At 57.9% G+C, this 18,141-nt stretch overlaps 2 protein-coding genes across 5 annotated transcripts; one reads left to right on the top strand and one right to left on the bottom strand.

The window, feature by feature from the left end:
* Window positions 1–357: 357 nt before the first annotated feature.
* MAN2C1 (mannosidase alpha class 2C member 1) lies at window positions 358–11,783 on the top strand (the record flags this gene model as incomplete). Of its 4 annotated transcripts, none has more annotated exons than XM_079699322.1 (26): window positions 358–458; window positions 717–842; window positions 1,237–1,360; window positions 2,548–2,618; window positions 3,945–4,122; window positions 4,432–4,621; window positions 5,774–5,880; window positions 6,064–6,174; window positions 6,557–6,649; window positions 6,778–6,894; window positions 7,120–7,215; window positions 7,312–7,457; window positions 7,811–7,934; window positions 8,295–8,416; window positions 8,522–8,607; window positions 8,724–8,879; window positions 9,089–9,186; window positions 9,368–9,462; window positions 9,722–9,826; window positions 9,928–10,084; window positions 10,176–10,319; window positions 10,711–10,820; window positions 10,921–11,000; window positions 11,135–11,283; window positions 11,371–11,480; window positions 11,553–11,783. In XM_079699322.1, 26 exons carry the CDS (start codon window positions 358–360, stop codon window positions 11,677–11,679), a joined length of 3,123 nt encoding a protein of 1,040 aa, XP_079555448.1. In that variant the 3' UTR covers window positions 11,680–11,783. The 4 variants fall into 4 exon arrangements, with proteins under 4 accessions (XP_079555448.1, XP_079555449.1, XP_079555447.1 ...); XM_079699323.1 differs by having other exon boundaries at window positions 11,135–11,298; window positions 11,389–11,480; XM_079699321.1 differs by having other exon boundaries at window positions 9,076–9,186; window positions 9,330–9,462.
* Window positions 11,784–12,559: 776 nt separating this feature from the next.
* NEIL1 (nei like DNA glycosylase 1) lies at window positions 12,560–17,453 on the bottom strand. Its single transcript, XM_079700276.1, has 9 exons — window positions 17,014–17,453; window positions 14,974–15,093; window positions 14,814–14,877; window positions 14,434–14,533; window positions 13,880–14,007; window positions 13,529–13,556; window positions 13,283–13,344; window positions 12,949–13,114; window positions 12,560–12,766 (listed from the first exon to the last, which is right to left on the bottom strand). The coding sequence occupies exons 1-9, from the start codon at window positions 17,445–17,447 to the stop codon at window positions 12,696–12,698; spliced, it is 1,173 nt and encodes a 390-aa protein (XP_079556402.1). The 5' UTR covers window positions 17,448–17,453; the 3' UTR covers window positions 12,560–12,695.
* Between the last annotated feature and the right edge of the window lie 688 nt (window positions 17,454–18,141).

Here is an 18,141-nt window from a genome sequence, read left to right as displayed (position 1 = left end):
GACTAGGTGACCTGCGTCGGCAGCAACCCAGGCTCCCACCCGTCGTGCCTAACGGCTTGTCTCTGTCCCAGGCCTTTTGCAGAATCAAAGCGTCAAATTTCCTGTTTTATTTAGGGATTTGCCCTAAATGGCCACCAGCTCGGACGAGATAAGAGGAGAGCATCGGAAGCGCGGCTTTTAGCTTTCAGCTCCCTGCTCAAAGTTCAGAGCAGCGAGACTTCACAGAGCCGCCGGTGTTCCAAGAAAAGCTGCCCGGGCCTGGAAGGCGCCCCTCGGGCGCCGGAACCTTTGGTTCCAGGCCGTTGACCGCGCCGGCAGCGTTTGGGGACTTCCGGGGAGAGGAGAGAGCTCGCGGCGATGGCGGCGGCGCCGGCCCTGAAGCACTGGCGCACTACTCTGGAGCGGGTGGAGAAATTCGTGTCGCCGCTCTACTTTACCGACTGTAATCTCCGCGGCAGGTGTGGCCACCTCGCCCGTGGCGCCGGCCGGCCGCATCCACGCGTCTCTAGCCTTCCCGTCCGGGGGGGAAACCCAAGCTTCGGCCACCTGGGCCGAGGGACAAAGTGCCCGCTGCGGAAAGGGCTTGGGGCCCAGGAGGAGGGGGTGGGGGGAGACTGAGCTGTGAGGCAGCCCTCCCGGCGGTGGATCGAGGGAATGCGAGTCCCCCACCCGCCGGCTGGCCCACGGGCGCGTGCCCACCTGCTCCTCCCGCCCAGGCTCTTCGGAGACAGCTGCCCAGTGGCCGAGCTCTCCAGCTTCTTGACGCCCGAAAGGCTTCCCTACCAGGAAGCAGTCCAGCAGGATTTCCGCCCCGCGCAGGTCGGCGACAGCTTCGGACCCACGTGGGTAACGCTCTAGCGGTCCCGGCTTACTCGCCTCTCCTAAGGGCCACACCTCCATTGTCGGCCCTCTGCCCTAGACAGTCACTTGGGGCAGAGCAGCACCCTCTGCTGGGAGCAGATCCCTGATCCCTCAAGACTTAATGGGAGAATTTTCATTTCCCCCCTTCTCCCAGTCCCTGGACATCCCTTAGGCAGGACACTCTAGAACAAATCACAGACCCCTGATTCTCTGCCTCTTTCCCTCACCTTGCTGTACACCCCATTGCTCCTTTCTTGTGGATCAAAGATGAATACCTTGTGATGCTGCAGATACCCTGCTGACCCTTAGTCCAAGGAAGTATGTCAAAAGGAAAGGGCTTCGACCCCTAGGCCCATCTTAGTGGTTCTGTTGCAGATGGTGGACCTGTTGGTTCCGGGTGGAGCTGACCATCCCAGATGCATGGGTGGGCCAGGAAGTTCACCTTCGCTGGGAAAGTGATGGAGAAGGCCTGGTGTGGCGTGATGGGGAACCTGTCCAGGTGAGGAGCCCTGCCCTAGGTCAGGTATGGCCACATTTCAGCCCTGGTCTCTGGAGAAGCCATAGCTGAGTGGCTATGCCTGCAGGGTGGTATCAGGATTTCAGGACTGGACAAGTTGTTGCTTGGGCCCTGTGTAATTGTTCCTTGGGCCCCTGTGTAATTGTTCCTTCTCATGTTTGACAGGATCGCTGAGGGTCTCAACATAATTAATACTAAACCAACCCTGCCACTGACTGGTCACCCTCCCATTCTGGGATGAAAATAGTTATTAATCAAGTACAATAATAGGTACAGCAGATCCATTTATTAACCCTTTACTAGGTGCCAGACTAGTGACTTTGCAGACTATATCACTTTTTATTTTTAGTTTTAAATAAACTAAATAAACTGGTTTTTATTATATGTAATATGTGCTTATGGCAGTCGGGGAGGGAGACTTTGAAACAGTTCTGGATAATATAAAGTTTAAAAAGTCCCCTTCACCTGAAATAATGGATATCTCCCTGCTACCTCACCCCCAGTTCCCCAGATATAACCACTATTAAGTACCTTGTTTATGCATCCAACCTTAACAGGTTTAACCTTTAAAATCCTATGTGGTAGGTCTTTATGGCCATTTACAGACTAAGAAACTGAGATATATAGATGTTAACACACTTGTTCAGGTTCACACAGCTTCCATTTCAGTTTGACTAACCCTCAGTCTCAGGTCAGAACTGTTGTTCTTCCTGTACAGAAAGATGGCAGACCTCTCCCTCCCTCCCTTCACTGGCTCAGCGGATGTCTCCTTAGTGCCCTCTCTGGCAGGTCCCTATGCTAAGCACTGGGGATATAGTGGGGAATGAGGTAAACCTGTCCCTGACTTCATAGAGTTTCCCTTCAGATGCTTATTCAGGGGTACAGAGGCCACCAGAAGCCACCAAGGACCTGATACCTCCCCAAGATTCCACAAGACCAGTGGCTTTTCTGCTGGCAAATAGGTGCCATTTGGTGGTCATGGCACTGACTGCCATGGGGGTTGGGGCACCTGCTACCAGAGGTCCCTGATTTGTCAATCTTGGCCTTGTCTGGGAGAGAGGAGCCAGTGCTAGGGACCCGGTAGAGGGGCCTGGCCTCCCTCAGCTTATACTTCATCTGAGCTGTTCACAAGCCTCAGGTCCTGTCTCTTTCACTGCACTCCCCACCAGGGTTTGACCAAAGAGGGGGAGAAGACCAGCTATGTCCTGACTGACAAGCTGGGGGAAGAAGACCCCCGGAGGTGAGTGAGTCCCTGTGCTGTGGTTGACCAGTGCTGTAGGGAAGGGAGCACCAGTGGGCAAGGAGGAGCTGAGGCCCAGAGCGATCTGAGAAACACACCCACTTTCAATACAACCATCTTCAACTCTCTTAGTTTATTTTTGAAAAGCAGGATTTTCCTGGCTATGAAGATAGTGTTTTCGTTCTTGCGTTAAATACAGAAAAGCACAAAGAAGTAAATAACTCCCATTATCCCACCACTTAGTGACGCCCATTGTTAACATCTCAGCATTCTTCTCAGGAATTCTTTCAAATGTAGTTTTTACTAGTTGAGGTTGTATTTCTTTGATATTTTGAATCCTGATTTTTAAAAAATCCATATTATAACGTGCATTTTATGACACCATCAAAAACTCTTCTTAAGGGGCTTCCCTGGTGGTGCAGTGGTTGAGAGTCCGCCTGCCGATGCAGGGGACACGGGTTCGTGCCCCGGTCCGGGAAGATCCCACATGCTGTGGAGCGGCTGGGCCCGTGAGCCATGGCCGCTGAGTCTGTGCATCCGGAGCCTGTGCTCCGCAACGGGAGAGGCCACAACAGTGAGAGGCCCGCGTACCGCAAAAAAACAAACAAACAAAAAAACAAAACGAAAACAAAACTCTTCTTAGGTATTATATTTATTGAGCATTGTGTATCTGATGTTTCCAGGCACTGGGACTGTGATGGTGAATGATGTGATTCTTGACAGCAAGGGGGACTCACATATACTTATATAATTGCAAAACTGATGAGGGCTTTGAAAGAAAAAACTTTCAACATAAGAAATCTGTTCTAGACTAGGGAGAGGGATAAGAGGAGAGTCATGGAAGGCTTCCCGAAGGAAGTCATGTTTGCTCTCTGAAGACTGAGTAGAACAGCACCACACCCCACCATGCTCTCCAAACAGTGGCCTGCCCATATTGGCTGATGGATCTTTGTTCTGAAAGACTGGACCTGGGAGATCCAAACATGTTTTTAATGTGCAAAGAGGGTTCTGAGACCAAGGCAGTGCTTTGTAAAGACAGCTTTGGAAATAAAAGTCGAAACAACAGTATAATTCACATGGTTCCAAACTTGGCTACTTATTCACCCCAGCCAAGGCAGAACACTCATCAGCAGAATTTGGTGTAGTCTGTTGTTTCTACCATGACCCTCTCTCACACGCACCTGACATAACTGTGAGATCCTCTGGGTGGTAGATCCTGGGGGTGAATGGGGAGGGGTCTGCTGGATGCCTCTTTGGTCCTCCCTCCCCAGGCCCCAGAGTCCTCTGCCAGTCCCTTGGCCTGAGGCTGCCTCTCCACATTTGTAGCCTGACCCTCTATGTGGAAGTAGCCTGCAATGGGCTCCTGGGGGCCGGGAAGGGAACCATGATCGCAGCCCCTGACCCAGAGAAGATGTTCCAGGTGAGCCGGGCTGAGCTGGCCGTGTTCCACCGGGATGTCCACAAGCTCCTGGTGGATCTGGAGCTGCTGCTGGGTATGGCCAAGGTACTCGACACCCCCGCGCCACCTGCTCACCCTCTAGAGCCCTGTTCCAGGCAGGCTGTTTCTTGGGTCAGATAGTTGGGGCTCTGGGAATCCAGAATAGGGAGGGTGTTTCATGCCTGCCTGAGTGTTGAGAGGATTTCCCTATGTAAAGGGGAGGAAGGAGACAGTGCTGAGCAGGGGGGCCAGCAGGAGCACAGGGTTGGAGGTAAGGAGGAGCTCTGCTGAGAACCCATGGGAGATCAGCTGGGGTCTAATTTTGGAGACTGTGCTTGCTTGAGATGGGGATTAAGGGACAGAACCCTGCTGCAGGGCCTCGGGGAGGACAACCAGCGCAGCTACCAGGCCCTGTACACAGCCAACCAGATGGTGAACGTATGTGACCCCGCCCAGCCAGAGACCTTCCCAGTGGCCCAGGCCCTGGCCTCCAAGTTCTTTGGCCAACGTGGGGGTGAAAGCCAGCATACCATCCATGCCCTGGGGCACTGCCACATTGATACAGGTAGGGCAGCAGCTGGCTGGGCTGGTTCGGGGAGGCAGGAGTGGCCTCGAAGACCTGACTGTGCCCTGGAAGCACTGTGTGATCCACATCAAGTTCTTGCCCCTCTTGGACCTCAGTTTTCCCTGGGGAAAGGGGAATGGGCTGTAGGCTCTGCTAGGTGTGGCTTCATTTATTCTTTCAACAAAATCTGATGCCCCGTGTGGCCCCGTGCTAGATATTGGGGGGGTAGGATTATAGAGACTGGTGATCACAAAATAGGCAGACACAGTTGCTGCCATGATGGAGGGAAGGATGGGGGGCTGGGGAGCCCAGAAGAGTCATTTAACCCAGCTGGGTCTGGGGGATTCAAGAAAGGTTTCTCAGAGGAGATGACCTTTGAACAGAGTGAGGATGAGTAAGAATTTGACAAGTGCCCAAGTCCTCAGATAGGAGTGATGTGGAAGTAGTTGAGATGGGGACTCAAGCCCAGGGGGAGGTTTCCTGGGGAGGATCAGGAGGTCAGTTTTGAACCTGGTTAAGTCTGCAGTGTCTGCGAGGCTTATGGGAAATTACATTTTTAAAAAACTCCCCAAGGTATTGATTCTGATGCAGCTAAAGTTTCTGAACCACAGAACAAGGGCTTTCTCTGCTATACCAAAGCACGGGATGTAGAGTTCTGGGCTGGTAAAGAAGGAACTGAGGCCTAGAGGTTGCAAGAGGCTGTAGTGCCTCACGCAGGACAGCTGGCCCAGGCAGGTCCATCTCAGGAAGCTGTGCCCTCTGTTCCAGGCTATTCTTCAGTGTGCGTGCAGGGGAAGGGCCAACCCCCACTACCTCTTACAGGATCCTCTCAGGGGTGTCTAAACCTCAGAGTAAGGCTATTCCAGGGACTGGGGCCTCCATTTCCTGATGTAAAATTGATCCGATAGCCCTAGCCAACCTCCTTTCCCGAGTCCCTACTCCTACCTTGCAAGAGTGATGTAAAGTGACAGCTCAGGAGAGATGCCACAGGACTTTGCAGGGAAAGGGCCTGGGATGGACGGAAGGCTAGGATGACCCTCTGGAGGCCCAGGCTGGGCCTGGTTGGGTGCTGGGGGGCAGGGGTGCAGCTGGAGATCTGGGAGGAGCTGGGACATTGCTGCCCTCCTATCCTCCACCCTCCTCCCTGTCTAGCCTGGCTCTGGCCCTTCAAGGAGACCGTGCGGAAATGTGCCCGGAGCTGGGTGACAGTCGTTCAGCTCATGGAGCGGAATCCTGAGTTCATCTTTGCCTGCTCACAGGTCAGAGGGATGGCTGTGCGGTGGTACCTGGAGCCCAGTGGGCGCTAGTGTGAGGTTCCGAGGGCTTCTGGGGCCTGAGGGGCAGGGCTCCTCACCCTCAGCCACCCACTGGGCTCCAGGTGCTCAGCCCTGGGTGGGGTTCTTGTCGCCCCTGGCCTAGCTCCCGCCTCACCTGCCCCACAGGCACAGCAGCTCGCGTGGGTGAAGAGCCACTACCCTGGCCTGCATGCCCGGCTCCAGGAGTTCGCATGCCGTGGGCAGTTTGTGCCCGTGGGGGGCACCTGGGTGGAGATGGTAAGTGCAGTCTGCAGCCCCTCAGCCTCAGGCCGTACCATCATGGGTTTCTCTCCTCGGCTTTGCTGGTGACTCTCTGCAGGAGGCCCTTCATGCCCCCTCCACAGCAGCACCTATCAGTCCCTGGAATAACAGGGCCTGACACTCCAAGGGGGACGAGGGTCTCAAGCACAGTGACAGACTGTCTACATGACCTGGCCCCAGAAACCTCCCCTCTGGCAGACAGACAGGTGGGCCTGAAGTGAGGAGATGGACACTCCCTGGGCACTGGCTATAACCCAGTGTCAGAGCCCTGGCTGCTCCTGTCCGGGTGGTTGGCCTGAGCTCCTGCGCATTCCACCTGGTGCTGACCCCGGCTGCCTCCCTGTTCCCTCACTGCCAGGATGGGAACCTTCCCAGTGGAGAGGCCATGGTGAGGCAGTTCCTGCAGGGACAGAGCTTCTTTCTGCAGGAGTTTGGGAAGATGTGCTCCGAGGTAGGCTGGGAGCGGCTGCGCCTGCAGGCGCATGGGGCTGGAGCTTGCCCTTGAGTGATGAGGGGCTGAGGCTGTGGCCGTGCTGCCGAGAGCCCTGGTTCCCATGCCCAGAGGCCCTTTCCCTGCAGTTCTGGCTGCCAGACACATTCGGCTACTCAGCGCAGCTCCCACAGATCATGCGCAGCTGTGGCATCAGGCACTTCCTCACCCAAAAACTGAGCTGGAACTTGGTGAACTCCTTCCCGGTGAGCAGGCCCCAGGGAACCAGGCTCAGAGTGGGCCTGGGTCTCACCTGGCCCATACATCTCTGTCCAGGCTTATTGAGGGGCCCTGGACAAACCACCCAACCCCGACCCAGAGAAGGCATGCCTCCCCCAGGGTCACACAACAGGAGGGGCAGGTCTAGGAGGCCCGGCTCTGCCTCAGCCCTGACTCTGCCCTCTCTCTTCTATCTGTTTCCCTACCTGCAGCATCATACCTTTTTCTGGGAGGGGCTGGATGGCTCCCGGGTGCTGGCCCACTTCCCACCTGGTGACTCATATGGGATGCAGGGCAGTGTGGAGGAGGTGAGAGGGCACCTGGTGGCCAAGGTCGGGGATGGGAGGCACGCTGGAGAGGGCTGAGTGTCCCGTCCTAAGCTGACCCTGAGCCCGCCTGTGCAGGTGCTGAAGACTGTGGCCAAAAACCGGGACAAGGGGCGTACCAACCACAGTGCCTTCCTCTTTGGCTTTGGGGATGGGGGTGGTGGCCCCACCCAGACCATGGTGGACCGCTTGAAGCGGCTGTGCAATACAGATGGGCTGCCCAGGTCAGGCCTGGGCTCACTCAGCCCTACCCTCTGCCCTTGCCCTTAGTCCTTCCTTTTGCTCAAATATGGGGCCCGACGCCTCCCCTAAACCTTGTCCCCCTCCAATCTCAGACCATGGGCTCCTCCCAACTTCTACCCTGGTGGTAGGGTGGGGGGAAAGCTAAAGGTGGGACGGGGCTTAAACCTACTAGAGAGAAAACTCTCCTGGGGTGTCCAGAACTGGCTTTGTGTGGACAGGGAGCTTTCTGGGCGTGGCTCCTTTCTGTCGGGACTGGATCTCTTGTCACCCTTACATGGAAGAAGGGTGAATCACACAGCCAAGCTGGGAGACCCAGGCTTGCAGTCTCCCTCAGGGTGCAGCTCTCTTCTCCGGAGCGACTCTTCTCGGCGCTGGAGGGCCACTCGGGGCAGCTGTGCACGTGGGTCGGAGAGCTCTTCCTGGAGCTACATAATGGCACCTACACCACCCACGCCCAGGTCAGGAGCTGGTTGCTGAGCCAAATGGGGAGGGCATGCCCTTGAGAGGCCCAGAGGGTCAGAGGAGGAAGCAGGGGGCAGAGCCCAGCCCAGACCTGGGGGAAGAGGCTCGTGTTCCACGGAGGAGCTGAGAGGAGAGAAGTGCAAGAGCCGGGTGGTCAGGAGCCTGGAGGAGGCAGGACTGAGCATCCCTGAGGGAGGAAGGGCTTGGGCTGAGGGGAGAGGAGGGAGGCATCTGGGGCAGATAACTCACAAGAGGCCCTGGGGAGCCACCAGGGGTTCTGAGCAAGGGAAGGCTTTGGAAGGTGTCCTGGGATGCTTGAACAGACTCTAGACCGATTCTCCCTACCCTGGGCTCAGATCAAGAAGGGGAACCGGGAGTGTGAGCGGATCCTGCACGACGTGGAGCTGCTCAGCAGCCTGGCCCTGGCCCGCAGTGCCCAGTTTCTCTACCCGGCCGCCCAGCTGCAGGACCTCTGGAGGTCAGCCTGTCTTCTGACCCCTGCCACCCACTAACCTCACCCCAGACACCTCTGCAGCTGCCCCTCCCTCCCAGCCTTTCGCAGCCCTGCCCTTGGCCCCCGCAGGCTCCTGCTTCTGAACCAGTTCCACGATGTGGTGACTGGAAGCTGCATCCAGCTGGTGGCAGAGGAAGCCATGTGCCACTACGAAGGTGAGGCTGACAACTTTTCCGCTGCTCTCCAGCACCCAGGGCAGAGTGTCTCCTGTGGGACATTCAGGGGTCACCCAGACCCACTGCCCACCCATGACCAGCCAGTCTCTCCCCAGACATCCGTTCCCGTGGCAACAAACTGCTCAGCACTGCAGCCGCAGCCCTTTGTGCTGGCGAGCCAGGTCCTGAGGGCCTCCTCATTGTCAACACACTGCCCTGGAAGCGCACTGAAGTGTTGGCCCTGCCCAGCCCTGGTGGGGCCCACTGCCTAGGTATGAGCTGGGGAGAGGGGTGGCTACTGTAGCAAGAGGGATCAAGGCCAAATCGAGAGTTCGGGACATTCCCCTGTGGATCTCTGCTCCGGGTTGCCCCAGGCTAGAGAGTACTAGTAATACTCACCCCCTCCAGCCCCCCACCCCACCCCGAGTATGGTTCTTGGAAGGTGAGGGAGGCTGCGCTGATGCCCAGGCCTCATCCCCAGCTCTGGTGACAGTGCCCAGCATGGGCTATGCTCCTGCTCCCACCCCCACCTCACTGCAGCCCCTGCTGCCCCAGCAGCCTGTGTTTATAGTGCAGGAGGTGAGTGCTGGCACATCGTGGTGGGCGGGGGCTGGCTGTCCTGGGCTGTCCCTGACAACGTGGGGGTTCTGAGCTCCCCAACCTGGAGCAGGTGGCAAGGCAGGGCTGGGGCTGGGGTTGGGCAGGCTATTGGTGGCGGGAAGCCTCTGCAGACTTAGCCTCAAGGCCCCCTCCCACCAAGACTGACGGTTCTGTGACTCTGGACAATGGCATCATCCGGGTGAAGCTGGACCCAACTGGCCGCCTGACATCTCTGGTGCTGGTGGCCTCCGGCAGGTGCTAACCCCTCACTGCCCTCTCCCAGTGCCTGGCAGGGGACCCCAGACCTCTCATTCCCTCTGTCCCCTGGCCACAGCTGACCACAGTAGCCCACAGGTGGCTCAGGACTGGGACCCACACATGGAACGGGGCCGGCTGGGTTAGGAGTCTCCTGTCCTCTGGGCCTACTCACCCTACCGCCCACCCCACCCACCTCACACAGCTGGAGAGACCGCGATCATACAGTTGTAAAGCGCCAGTCTCCGTGTCCTTCCAGGGAGGCCATTGCTGAGGGTGCTGTGGGGAACCAGTTTGTGCTGTTCGATGATGTCCCCCTGTACTGGGACGCGTGGGACGTCATGGACTACCACCTAGAAACACGGTGCGGGGTGGGCAGGACTCAGGGGCGGCGTGGGATATGAGAGTATTGGGCCCCCTCCATCAGGCCGTCCTGGCTCAACGCCTCCCTCCCCTGTTCCACAGGAAGCCAGTGCTGGGCCAGGCAGGGACCTTGGCCGTGGGCACTGAGGGTGGCATGCGGGGCAGTGCCTGGTTTCTGCTGCAGATCAGCCCCAACAGTCGGCTCAGCCAAAAGGTTGTGCTGGACATCGGCTGCCCCTATGTCCGCTTCCACACCGAGGTAGCAGGGGGCAGGGTGGTGGGTATCTTCCCTGGGTGTGGCTGGTGAGGAGGGGTCCCTCCCCTTGCACCCCTACCTCCACCACCGACAGGTGCACTGGCACGAGGCCCACAAGTTCCTGAAGGTGGAGTTCCCTGCCCGTGTACGGAGCCCCCAGGCCACCTTTGAGGTCCAGTTCGGACATCTGCAGCGGCCCACCCACTACAACACCTCTTGGGACTGGGCCCGATTTGAGGTCTGACGTGGGGTGGTGTGGGGCGGGGTGTGGTGGAGGGTTTGGATCCTCCCTGGCTGGGGAGAGACTAGTTGTCTGGTATGGGGTGAGGAGGAGGAAGATGATGATCAGTATTTGCTGGTTCCTGACATGTATGCCAGGCATGGTGCTAAATGCTTTCTGTTTAGTCTGATATTCATGCCCATTTGGTGGGGTAAGTACTCTTATCCCCCTTTCCCAGATGAGGAGCTGGGGCTTAGACAGGTTGTGTGGTGTGCTCAGGGCCTCCTGTAGTGAGAGCTGGCATTCATTCAATCATGTGGTCCCAGAGCTTCCCTCAGTCTACTGACAGGAGCTCTGGAGCACGAGGAGGAGGCGGGGCCACCAAGTGGGTTTCCGATCTACCCTCCAGGTGTGGGCCCACCGCTGGATGGATCTGTCAGAGCACGGCTTTGGGCTGGCTCTGCTCAATGACTGCAAGTATGGCGCGTCAGTGCGAGGCAGCGTCCTCAGCCTCTCCCTGTGAGTGGGGTGCCTCCCAGGGACTGGTATGGGAGCGCGGTCTTCCCAGGACAGAACTTCAGCAGCTCCGGCCTGTCCCTTACCACCCTCCCCACCCCAGCTTGCGGGCGCCCAAGTCCCCTGACGCCACGGTTGACATGGGGCGCCACGAGTTCACCTACGCGCTGATGCCGCATGAGGGTGAGTGCTGCGGCCCTGATATCTCTCTGCCCCTCTCAGCCTCGGTTGCCCCAACGGTAAGTGGGGAGCACTCCAGCAGTCCCACGCCCCTACCCTCATTTTCCACCACGCGTCCCTTTCCGGTCTGTGCCCAGGGTCCTTCCAGGACGCTGGCGTTATTCCCGCTGCCTACAGCCTCAACTTCCCCCTGTTGGCGCTGCCCGCCCCGGGCCTGGCACCCGCCGCCGCCTGGAGCGCCTTTTCAGTGTCTTCGCCCGCAGTCGTGTTGGAGACCGTCAAGCAGGCAAGGGCCAGTGGGGTGCGGGGAGCGGGCCGGGGTCCCGAGCTGGGCCCGCCCTCGGCCCCGCCCACTACCCACCTCCCTCCGTAGGCGGAGACCAGCCTCCAGGGCCGCAAGCTGGTCCTGAGGCTGTACGAGGCCCACGGCAGCCACGTGGACTGCTGGCTGCGCACGTCGCTGCCGGTTCAGGAGGCCGTCCTGTGAGTGGGGGCGCGGGGTGGGAGTGGGAGTCCTGCCCTCGCAGAGCCCTCATGGTCCCTCCTGTTCTCCAGCTGTGACCTCCTGGAGCGCCGTGACCCTGCTGGCCCCCTGCCCCTTCGGAACAACCGCCTGAAGCTCACCTTTTCTCCCTTCCAAGTGCAGTCCCTGTTGCTCGTGCTGCAGCCCGCACCGAGCTGAGTCCCTGAGCGTGGGGTTTTGTTTGTGGAAGGCTTTGGGGGCTCCTCATTTCTGCCTCCCAAGCCTGAAGCAAGGATCAGTTACCTCCTGAACAATAAATGCTTGGCTCAGGAACCCTGCTGGTAGCCCCTGCTCAGTCCCCTCAGGGCCCAAACTCAGGCATTGAGGGGGGAAGTTTTTACCCCAGGCAGCTGGGGACAGGGGCAAGATCTAAGGTTATCTGTGCGCACAGGGTCTGGATTGCAGGCCCCATGACAGAAGGGGGATGGATATCAATGACCATAAGCTGACTGTAAGACCATGATATAAGAAGCTCTTCCGGGACTTCCCTGGCAGTCCAGTGGTTAAGACTCCGAGCTTCCAATGCAGGGGACATGGTCGGGAGACTAAGATCCCGCATGCCATGTGGTGTGGCCAGGGCTGCGGGGGGGTGGGGGGTGGAAAGAAGCAGCAGCTCTTCCCCCGTGTCCACAGGCAGAGGGCCTGGGGCTGGGGAGGAGCCCTGGTGGGTGGGTTCTGGCTGGTTCCCACTAGGAGGGGAGCATTGACTAGTCTGGACTAGGCTAGGGGAGCAGCCACATGAGGAATCCTGGACTGGAGGAGCTGTAGAGCCTGGGCTGCCCCAGGGGACGGGGTGGGTCTCTGCACCACCTCTGAAGGTCTGTCCCCGCAGAGGCAGACTGTCCTGAGATCCAGGGCCTTGAGGCCTGGGATGGGGCTCAGTCTGCCATGCTGAGGCAGTGGCAGGGCTGGGCACCAGGCCCTCCACATTAGGCTTTCCCAGACCTTCTGCAGCCAGCCCAAGAAGTTCAAGGTTTATCAGTTTACTAAAAATTATAGCCTTTTCCACATGGGCTTAAAAAATGGGGAAAATGGGTACAATTAAAAACAACATAGTTGTATAGGGAATGGCCACAGGGCCAGGGGCAGCCAGTCCCCTGCAACTTCCAGGAAGCCGCACAGGCCCAGATCCAGGGCAGCAGGAAGGGGTGGATGCAAGCAAGGAGACCCTCCTGCTAAGAGGCTGAGGTCTCCTCATGCTCCAAGGATGGGGTGTCAGCCTTGATCTTTTGGGGTCTGCGGCGGCCTGTGGGGAGGACAGGTGAGGTGGCAGCTCGGACCCCAGGCTGAGGACTCTGCCCCAACAGCCTCCCTACCACCTTTGTCAACGTGTTCCTCCCACCCACACTGCCGTCCCTTCCTCTCCTGGAGAGCCCGTTTTGGTGGTGCCCCTCCCCTCCCTAGAGGAAGATGCTGAGGAAGGCCCACCTGAGGTCGCTGGTTGCCTCCTCCTCTTCCCTTTCCCAGGGACACGGGGGGCTTCTGGGTCCCGTTGGAGGCTGGTCCCCTTGGGCTGCTGGGCCACAGTCTGCTCAGGAAGGCCCCTCCGTGCCCTTCGTGTCCTTGAAGGGGCCTTGTTTGGAGGTGGAGGGTTCTGGATGGAGAAGACACAGGTCCCTGAGGAGCTCAGCAGGTCACAGGTTGGTTAGGACCCACCATTGCCCACCATTGTCAAGGGAAGGAGCTGCCCAAGAGCCTGGCCTGGGAGGTGCAGCCAGGACAGGAGAGGGTACAGGGAGGGGGTAGGAGCAGGGAGACATACCTCCACTTGGTCCTCAGGACCCCGCTGTGCTCCCTTGGATTTCTTCTTGCGGGACTTGCCCCCTGCAGGATACTGTTGCTGATGGGGTTGGAGGGTCTTGTGGCCGCGGCCCCCTTTCTCTAGACTCCCATGCTCCCACTCTGGAGTGCCTCCAAGGGTTGGAGTGGGGACTGGGATGGAGAAGGGTGCTGTAGCCCTTGCAGGCAACTAGTCCTTTTCCCTCTCATTACATTAGGCATAGCTTACCTTTGGGCACCAAGGGTCCAGGATCCCCCTAAAATGGAATCAGGAGAATTCAGGAGTCAATCTGGCAGGGGTAGTTTTCCTTGGAGAGGCAGAACTCACCTGTCCTTCCAGATCAGTGAAGCCCCTCCCCTAGGAAGCCTCTCTGACTGTCCCCTCCCCACCAGGTCAGAGCCAACAGCAAGGTAACCCTGCCCTGGGCTGCTCCACTAGCTGGGACCCTGGGACTCGGAGGAGGGGAGGGGCATAGCACAGGGAAAGCTTAGATCCTCAGGAACAGTGCAACCCCAGGTCTTTCCATCCCACCAGCTTCCTCAGGGCTCCATTTGCCTGTGTGAGCATTAGAGCCCAAACCTGGAACCAGATGGTGCGGCCATGCCGGTCCCGCAGGGAGCTCATGCCCAGCGTGCCATAACACCGCAGCCAGGCTCGGAAGGCAGCAAAGTCCTCCTCCGTGCTCTCCGGCCCATAGCCTTTGCCCCCTGTGGGACAGAGGAGCCAGGCGGAGGTCAGAGGGCTGACTTAGGCTGGGAGGGAGGGGAGCGCAGTTAGACCTGGCTCAGACCTCAGCTTTACAAGCTGATGGACTGAGTCAGGGGGCCAAGGCTCTCCCTCCTCCAGCTGTGTGACCTCAGGCTGGTGTCTTCCCCTCTCTGGGCCATGGCTTTCCCATCCTGGAGTTGAGTTAAGAATCCTTGCCCTGCCTGCCTCATGGGGCAGCTCAGGGGACATAGACACCCGACACATGAAGATCAGTGAAGGAGGCTTAGTCCATTTAGGAACGACTAGGTCGACAAACTTCCATTGCCCAGGCAGGGAACCAGGCCCAGAGAGGGGCAGGAACTGTCCCAGGTTACACGATATGCCAAAGCAGACCTAGCTGGCCATCTTTGCCTCCCAGGCCTCACCGAGTTGGACCACTTCCTTGGGCACTGAGTGGCACAGCTCCAGCAGGTCTGGGTTCTGCAGCTTGGCCCTGATCTTCTGGCTCAGGGTCAGCTCCGGGCTCTGGAGAAGAGGCAGGGGTAGGACCTGGATGTCAGCATGAGGCAGGGCCACTCAGAGGGCAGCTGACCCCTCAGGGAACAGACCCCTTCTGAGCTTGGCAGGACTCAGACAGTTCATCTGCCCCCCCATCACCTCCCCCATGCACACACATTGTAGAGATGGGGCAACAGGCTGGAAACTGAGAAGGGACCTGCTTGAGTTAAGCTGGAGACGCCTGACCCAGCCCAGACCCTTGTCAGCCTGCACTGATAGGTGCGTGCGTCCCTCCCTGCAGCCTCACCGGCCTGCGCTGCTGCAGTGCCTCCAGAACCGTGCGGGCCTTCTCGAAGGGGGGTATCTTCAGCCTGCAGTGAGGTGGAGAGAGGGCGCCATGCTAAGCAGTGGGGAATGTGGGCACACCCAGCCACCCCAGCCCTCATGCCCAGGGCCTGCCTGCTGACCGGTATAGGATCTCTGCCCGCAGATAGTTGCCAATGCCATTGAAGAACCTCTGGTCCAAGAGGGCCTCACAAATGGGCCGGTCAAAGGCCTTGTCTGCTAGGTTTCGTAACACATTCTCTCTGGAGGGACACAGTCTGGGCACGTGAGACCCATTCTGCCCACCCCACCCCTCCCTGCCTCCCGATGGGTTAGGGGAGAGGAGCTGGGGGAACCCGTTCCTGGGTGCAAGGGAAGGAAATGGGGAGTCCCAGTTCCCCTCTTCCCAGCCTCAGTGGTGTTTTGGCAGCGGGAACCTCAGTTTTCTGTTAAATGGGAACAACAGTGTGGGATTTTAATGCATTACAAAAGGTAAAAAAATACCAGTCAAAAGCAGCATGTTCAAGAAAACACGAGTCTAGGTATGTGGTGTGTATATCACCAAAGTGCCTCAGACTCGAGACATTTTTGAGAACAGGGTGATCACAGGACCTCAGGTGTGTCCGCAGTCTGGAACTCCCTGTGTAGGACTTCTGGTTGGTTAGATATGAAGATTTGATATTGGTGGGGTCAGGTCTTCTCAAGAAGCTGAAGATCTTCCAGGAAGCTGATACTGGCTCTGTTTATTTAGCAGGAGTGAGGGGGCAAGCCCTGGCTGGTGAGTGCCCCAGCAGCTCCCACCCCACCTCCAAGGGTCATGGGTCTCTCTTCACCACCGTGAAGGGTACGTGTATCTTGTTTCTTTGTGGAAAAGGATCATGGCAAGACTGACTCAGTGATGGGCATGAGAAGCAAATGAAATAGGGGGCCAGAAGACAGAGTTTTTGGGGTAAAGGTAAGAGTGGGAGGTTGGCCTGGGTGTTCAGATCCCTGAGGGGGGGCAGATCCCCACAGGCTCCACAGCTGGAGGACAAAACAAGCCGAAATGCTCATCTTGTGAGAGAAGCTTCAGCTGGCAAAGAGTTAACTTGTGGCATGACTCCCTAGAAAAGGTGAAGTGGGAGAAATCCAAGACAACACAGACACTTCCCTAGGGGTGCACTTGGGGTCATACCTGGGAAGGCCAGGAGTCTGCTGCCTTCTGTGGCACCAGAGACGCCCTGACCCACCCCAAGGGGCAGCCGAAGGCATGCCTTCCCCAAGAAAGGATTTGCCAAGTCCACTCCAGGCCTTTGTGTTTGTGATTCTTGTCAGATCGCTTTTACTTGAGAGCTATGCACAGCTGGCTCCTCATCAGGCAGGCCTCAGCTCACACGTCACCTGGGGTGGCCTTTCCTAATGCACCCTCCTCCTCCCCCCACCTCCACAGCTCAAAGTCATTTTCTACCTCTTGGATTTTTCTTCAGGCATGTGTCTATTTGAATTAATCTAGTCCCCTTTTTCCCCCTGCCCTACCTGAACTAGCTCTGTGGGAGCAGGGACCACATCCCTCTTGATCACTGCTGAACCCCCAACACTTAGAGCTGGCCTGGCATGAAGCAGAGACTCATACATGTTTTATCTTTAGAGGAAGGGAAGTGGCTGACACTGGCCATCTTATGTGTGCCATCTTATGTGACCTGGTGGGGCCAGGTGGGGCCGTTATCCCTCCCTCAGGCAGAAGACAGGCACACAGACCACGGGACACAGACCAGTGGGTAGGCAGAATGTGGGAGACCACAGTCTGATTCAGAAACCACATTAGGCAGTCCTCTCCCCACTCCCTTGAAGCAATTCCTTCCTGCTCAGCCTCCTTTCTTAGGTTGTTAAAGCCTCTCCACCTTTCTTCTTAGCCTCTTGAGGGTGCCAAAGGACAGAGTGGGATGCTGACCTGAGACCCAGCTCTCACACTGACTGGCCATGTCCTCATCCACCTCTTGCTCCCCCCTTCTCCCACGTCAGTTTTGGGTTTCCACATCCATTAGCTCAGGGAACTGCCCCCAGGAAAGCACACTGTCTTGGTCTACAGGTGAAGGGACTGAAGCTCAAAGGGGGCTGGAACTCGCTCCTTCTTGACCACCGAGGCACTAACGGCCAGGCCTGGAGCCCAGGACTGTATTCATCACACCTGGTGCTGGCCCTACCTGAACTGCTCGTACTCCAGCAAGACACATGGCCCGCGGCCTGGCTGCCACTTGCCCCCGAGGTCCCAATGGCCAAAGCGGCGGATGTCCACGAAGCAGAGGGCAAGTCGGGGGCCAGGGGGAGCCGTGTAAAAGCGCAGATGGGCATGGGGTGGCAGCGCATCGCTGGGCACCAGCTGGAAGGAGCCGGTCATGCCAAAGCGGAAGACAAGGGCCAGTGGCCCCCGTGGGGGCTGGGCCCCAGGCAGGGGGCTCAGTGTCAGGCGCAGCTCCTTGCCTCGGGCTAAAGCTGAGATGTGGTAGGCGCTGCTCTCAAAGGGCACCTCAGGGTTGCGGCTGACAGGTGACTTCTCCACACACCCGCCAAACACCAGCTCCCTGCATGCCTCGTTCACAAAGTGACTGGCCAGATGCAGCTCAGGGCCCTCAGGCATTCTGTGGGAGGGGTGGCCAGGCCCTGTGGGGGAGGATGACAGCAGGTTGGGCCAGGTGTGCATCCAGTGAGGTAGCAATTATCACTCCCAGTTTTCAGAGGGTCAGAGGGGGCCATGGTCAACTGATAATTGGCAGGAAATCAGCTGGCTTGGCCACAGCCCCTGCTCCACAACCCTCCCCCACCCTCCCCGAAAATGCTGAGAAAGCTCAGACTAGGGAAACATGACTCCCTTGCTCATTAACACTTTCCATGGGCTTCCATGAACCCTTCCTGATTTTAGAATAACATCCAGATCCTTCCCGGGCCCACACTGTCACCTCATTTCCTCCCACGCTCCCTCTGACTCACTTGCTTCAAGTACACTGCTCTTCTTTCCCCCATGCCTTCACCCCTGCTGTCCCCCTCAGTCTGGGAACATCCGAGAGAGGACCTCCCTGACCACCCTATCCAAGGCAGCATCGTACCCCCCGACCCCCTACACGTTTTCCTTTTTTCGTGGCACTCCCAGAACCTGAAATTATTTTATCATCTCTTCTCTGCCTCTACCTCCACTCCCACCCCAGAGTGGAAGCTCTGCTTGCTCATCACCCCACCGCTTGGAATCAGGCCCGCATCGGTTGTCACAATGACTGAGGGAATGAGCCTGGAAGAGAAGAGCTGGGAAAACGGTTGCTCAGAGGCTCAGCCGGCAG

Source organism: Hyperoodon ampullatus, assembly GCF_949752795.1.
Source record: "Hyperoodon ampullatus genome assembly, chromosome: 3".
In the NCBI taxonomy this organism is placed as follows: domain Eukaryota; kingdom Metazoa; phylum Chordata; class Mammalia; order Artiodactyla; family Ziphiidae; genus Hyperoodon; species Hyperoodon ampullatus.
The sequence above is the reverse complement of the archived record's forward strand: the minus strand, read 5'-3'. Positions and strand labels throughout refer to the sequence as shown.

Excerpts from the sequence above, each read along its gene's own strand:
- NEIL1 (XM_079700276.1), bottom strand. The coding sequence starts at position 17,447 with ATGCCTGAGGGCCCTGAGCTGCATCTGGCCAGTCACTTTGTGAACGAG. Across the intron at positions 13,557-13,879 it reads GCCGCACCATCTGGTTCCAG|GGGGATCCTGGACCCTTGGT; the intron begins GTTTGGGCTCTA and ends ATTCCATTTTAG. Across the intron at positions 13,115-13,282 it reads GTCCTGAGGACCAAGTGGAG|AACCCTCCACCTCCAAACAA; the intron begins GTATGTCTCCCT and ends TTCTCCATCCAG.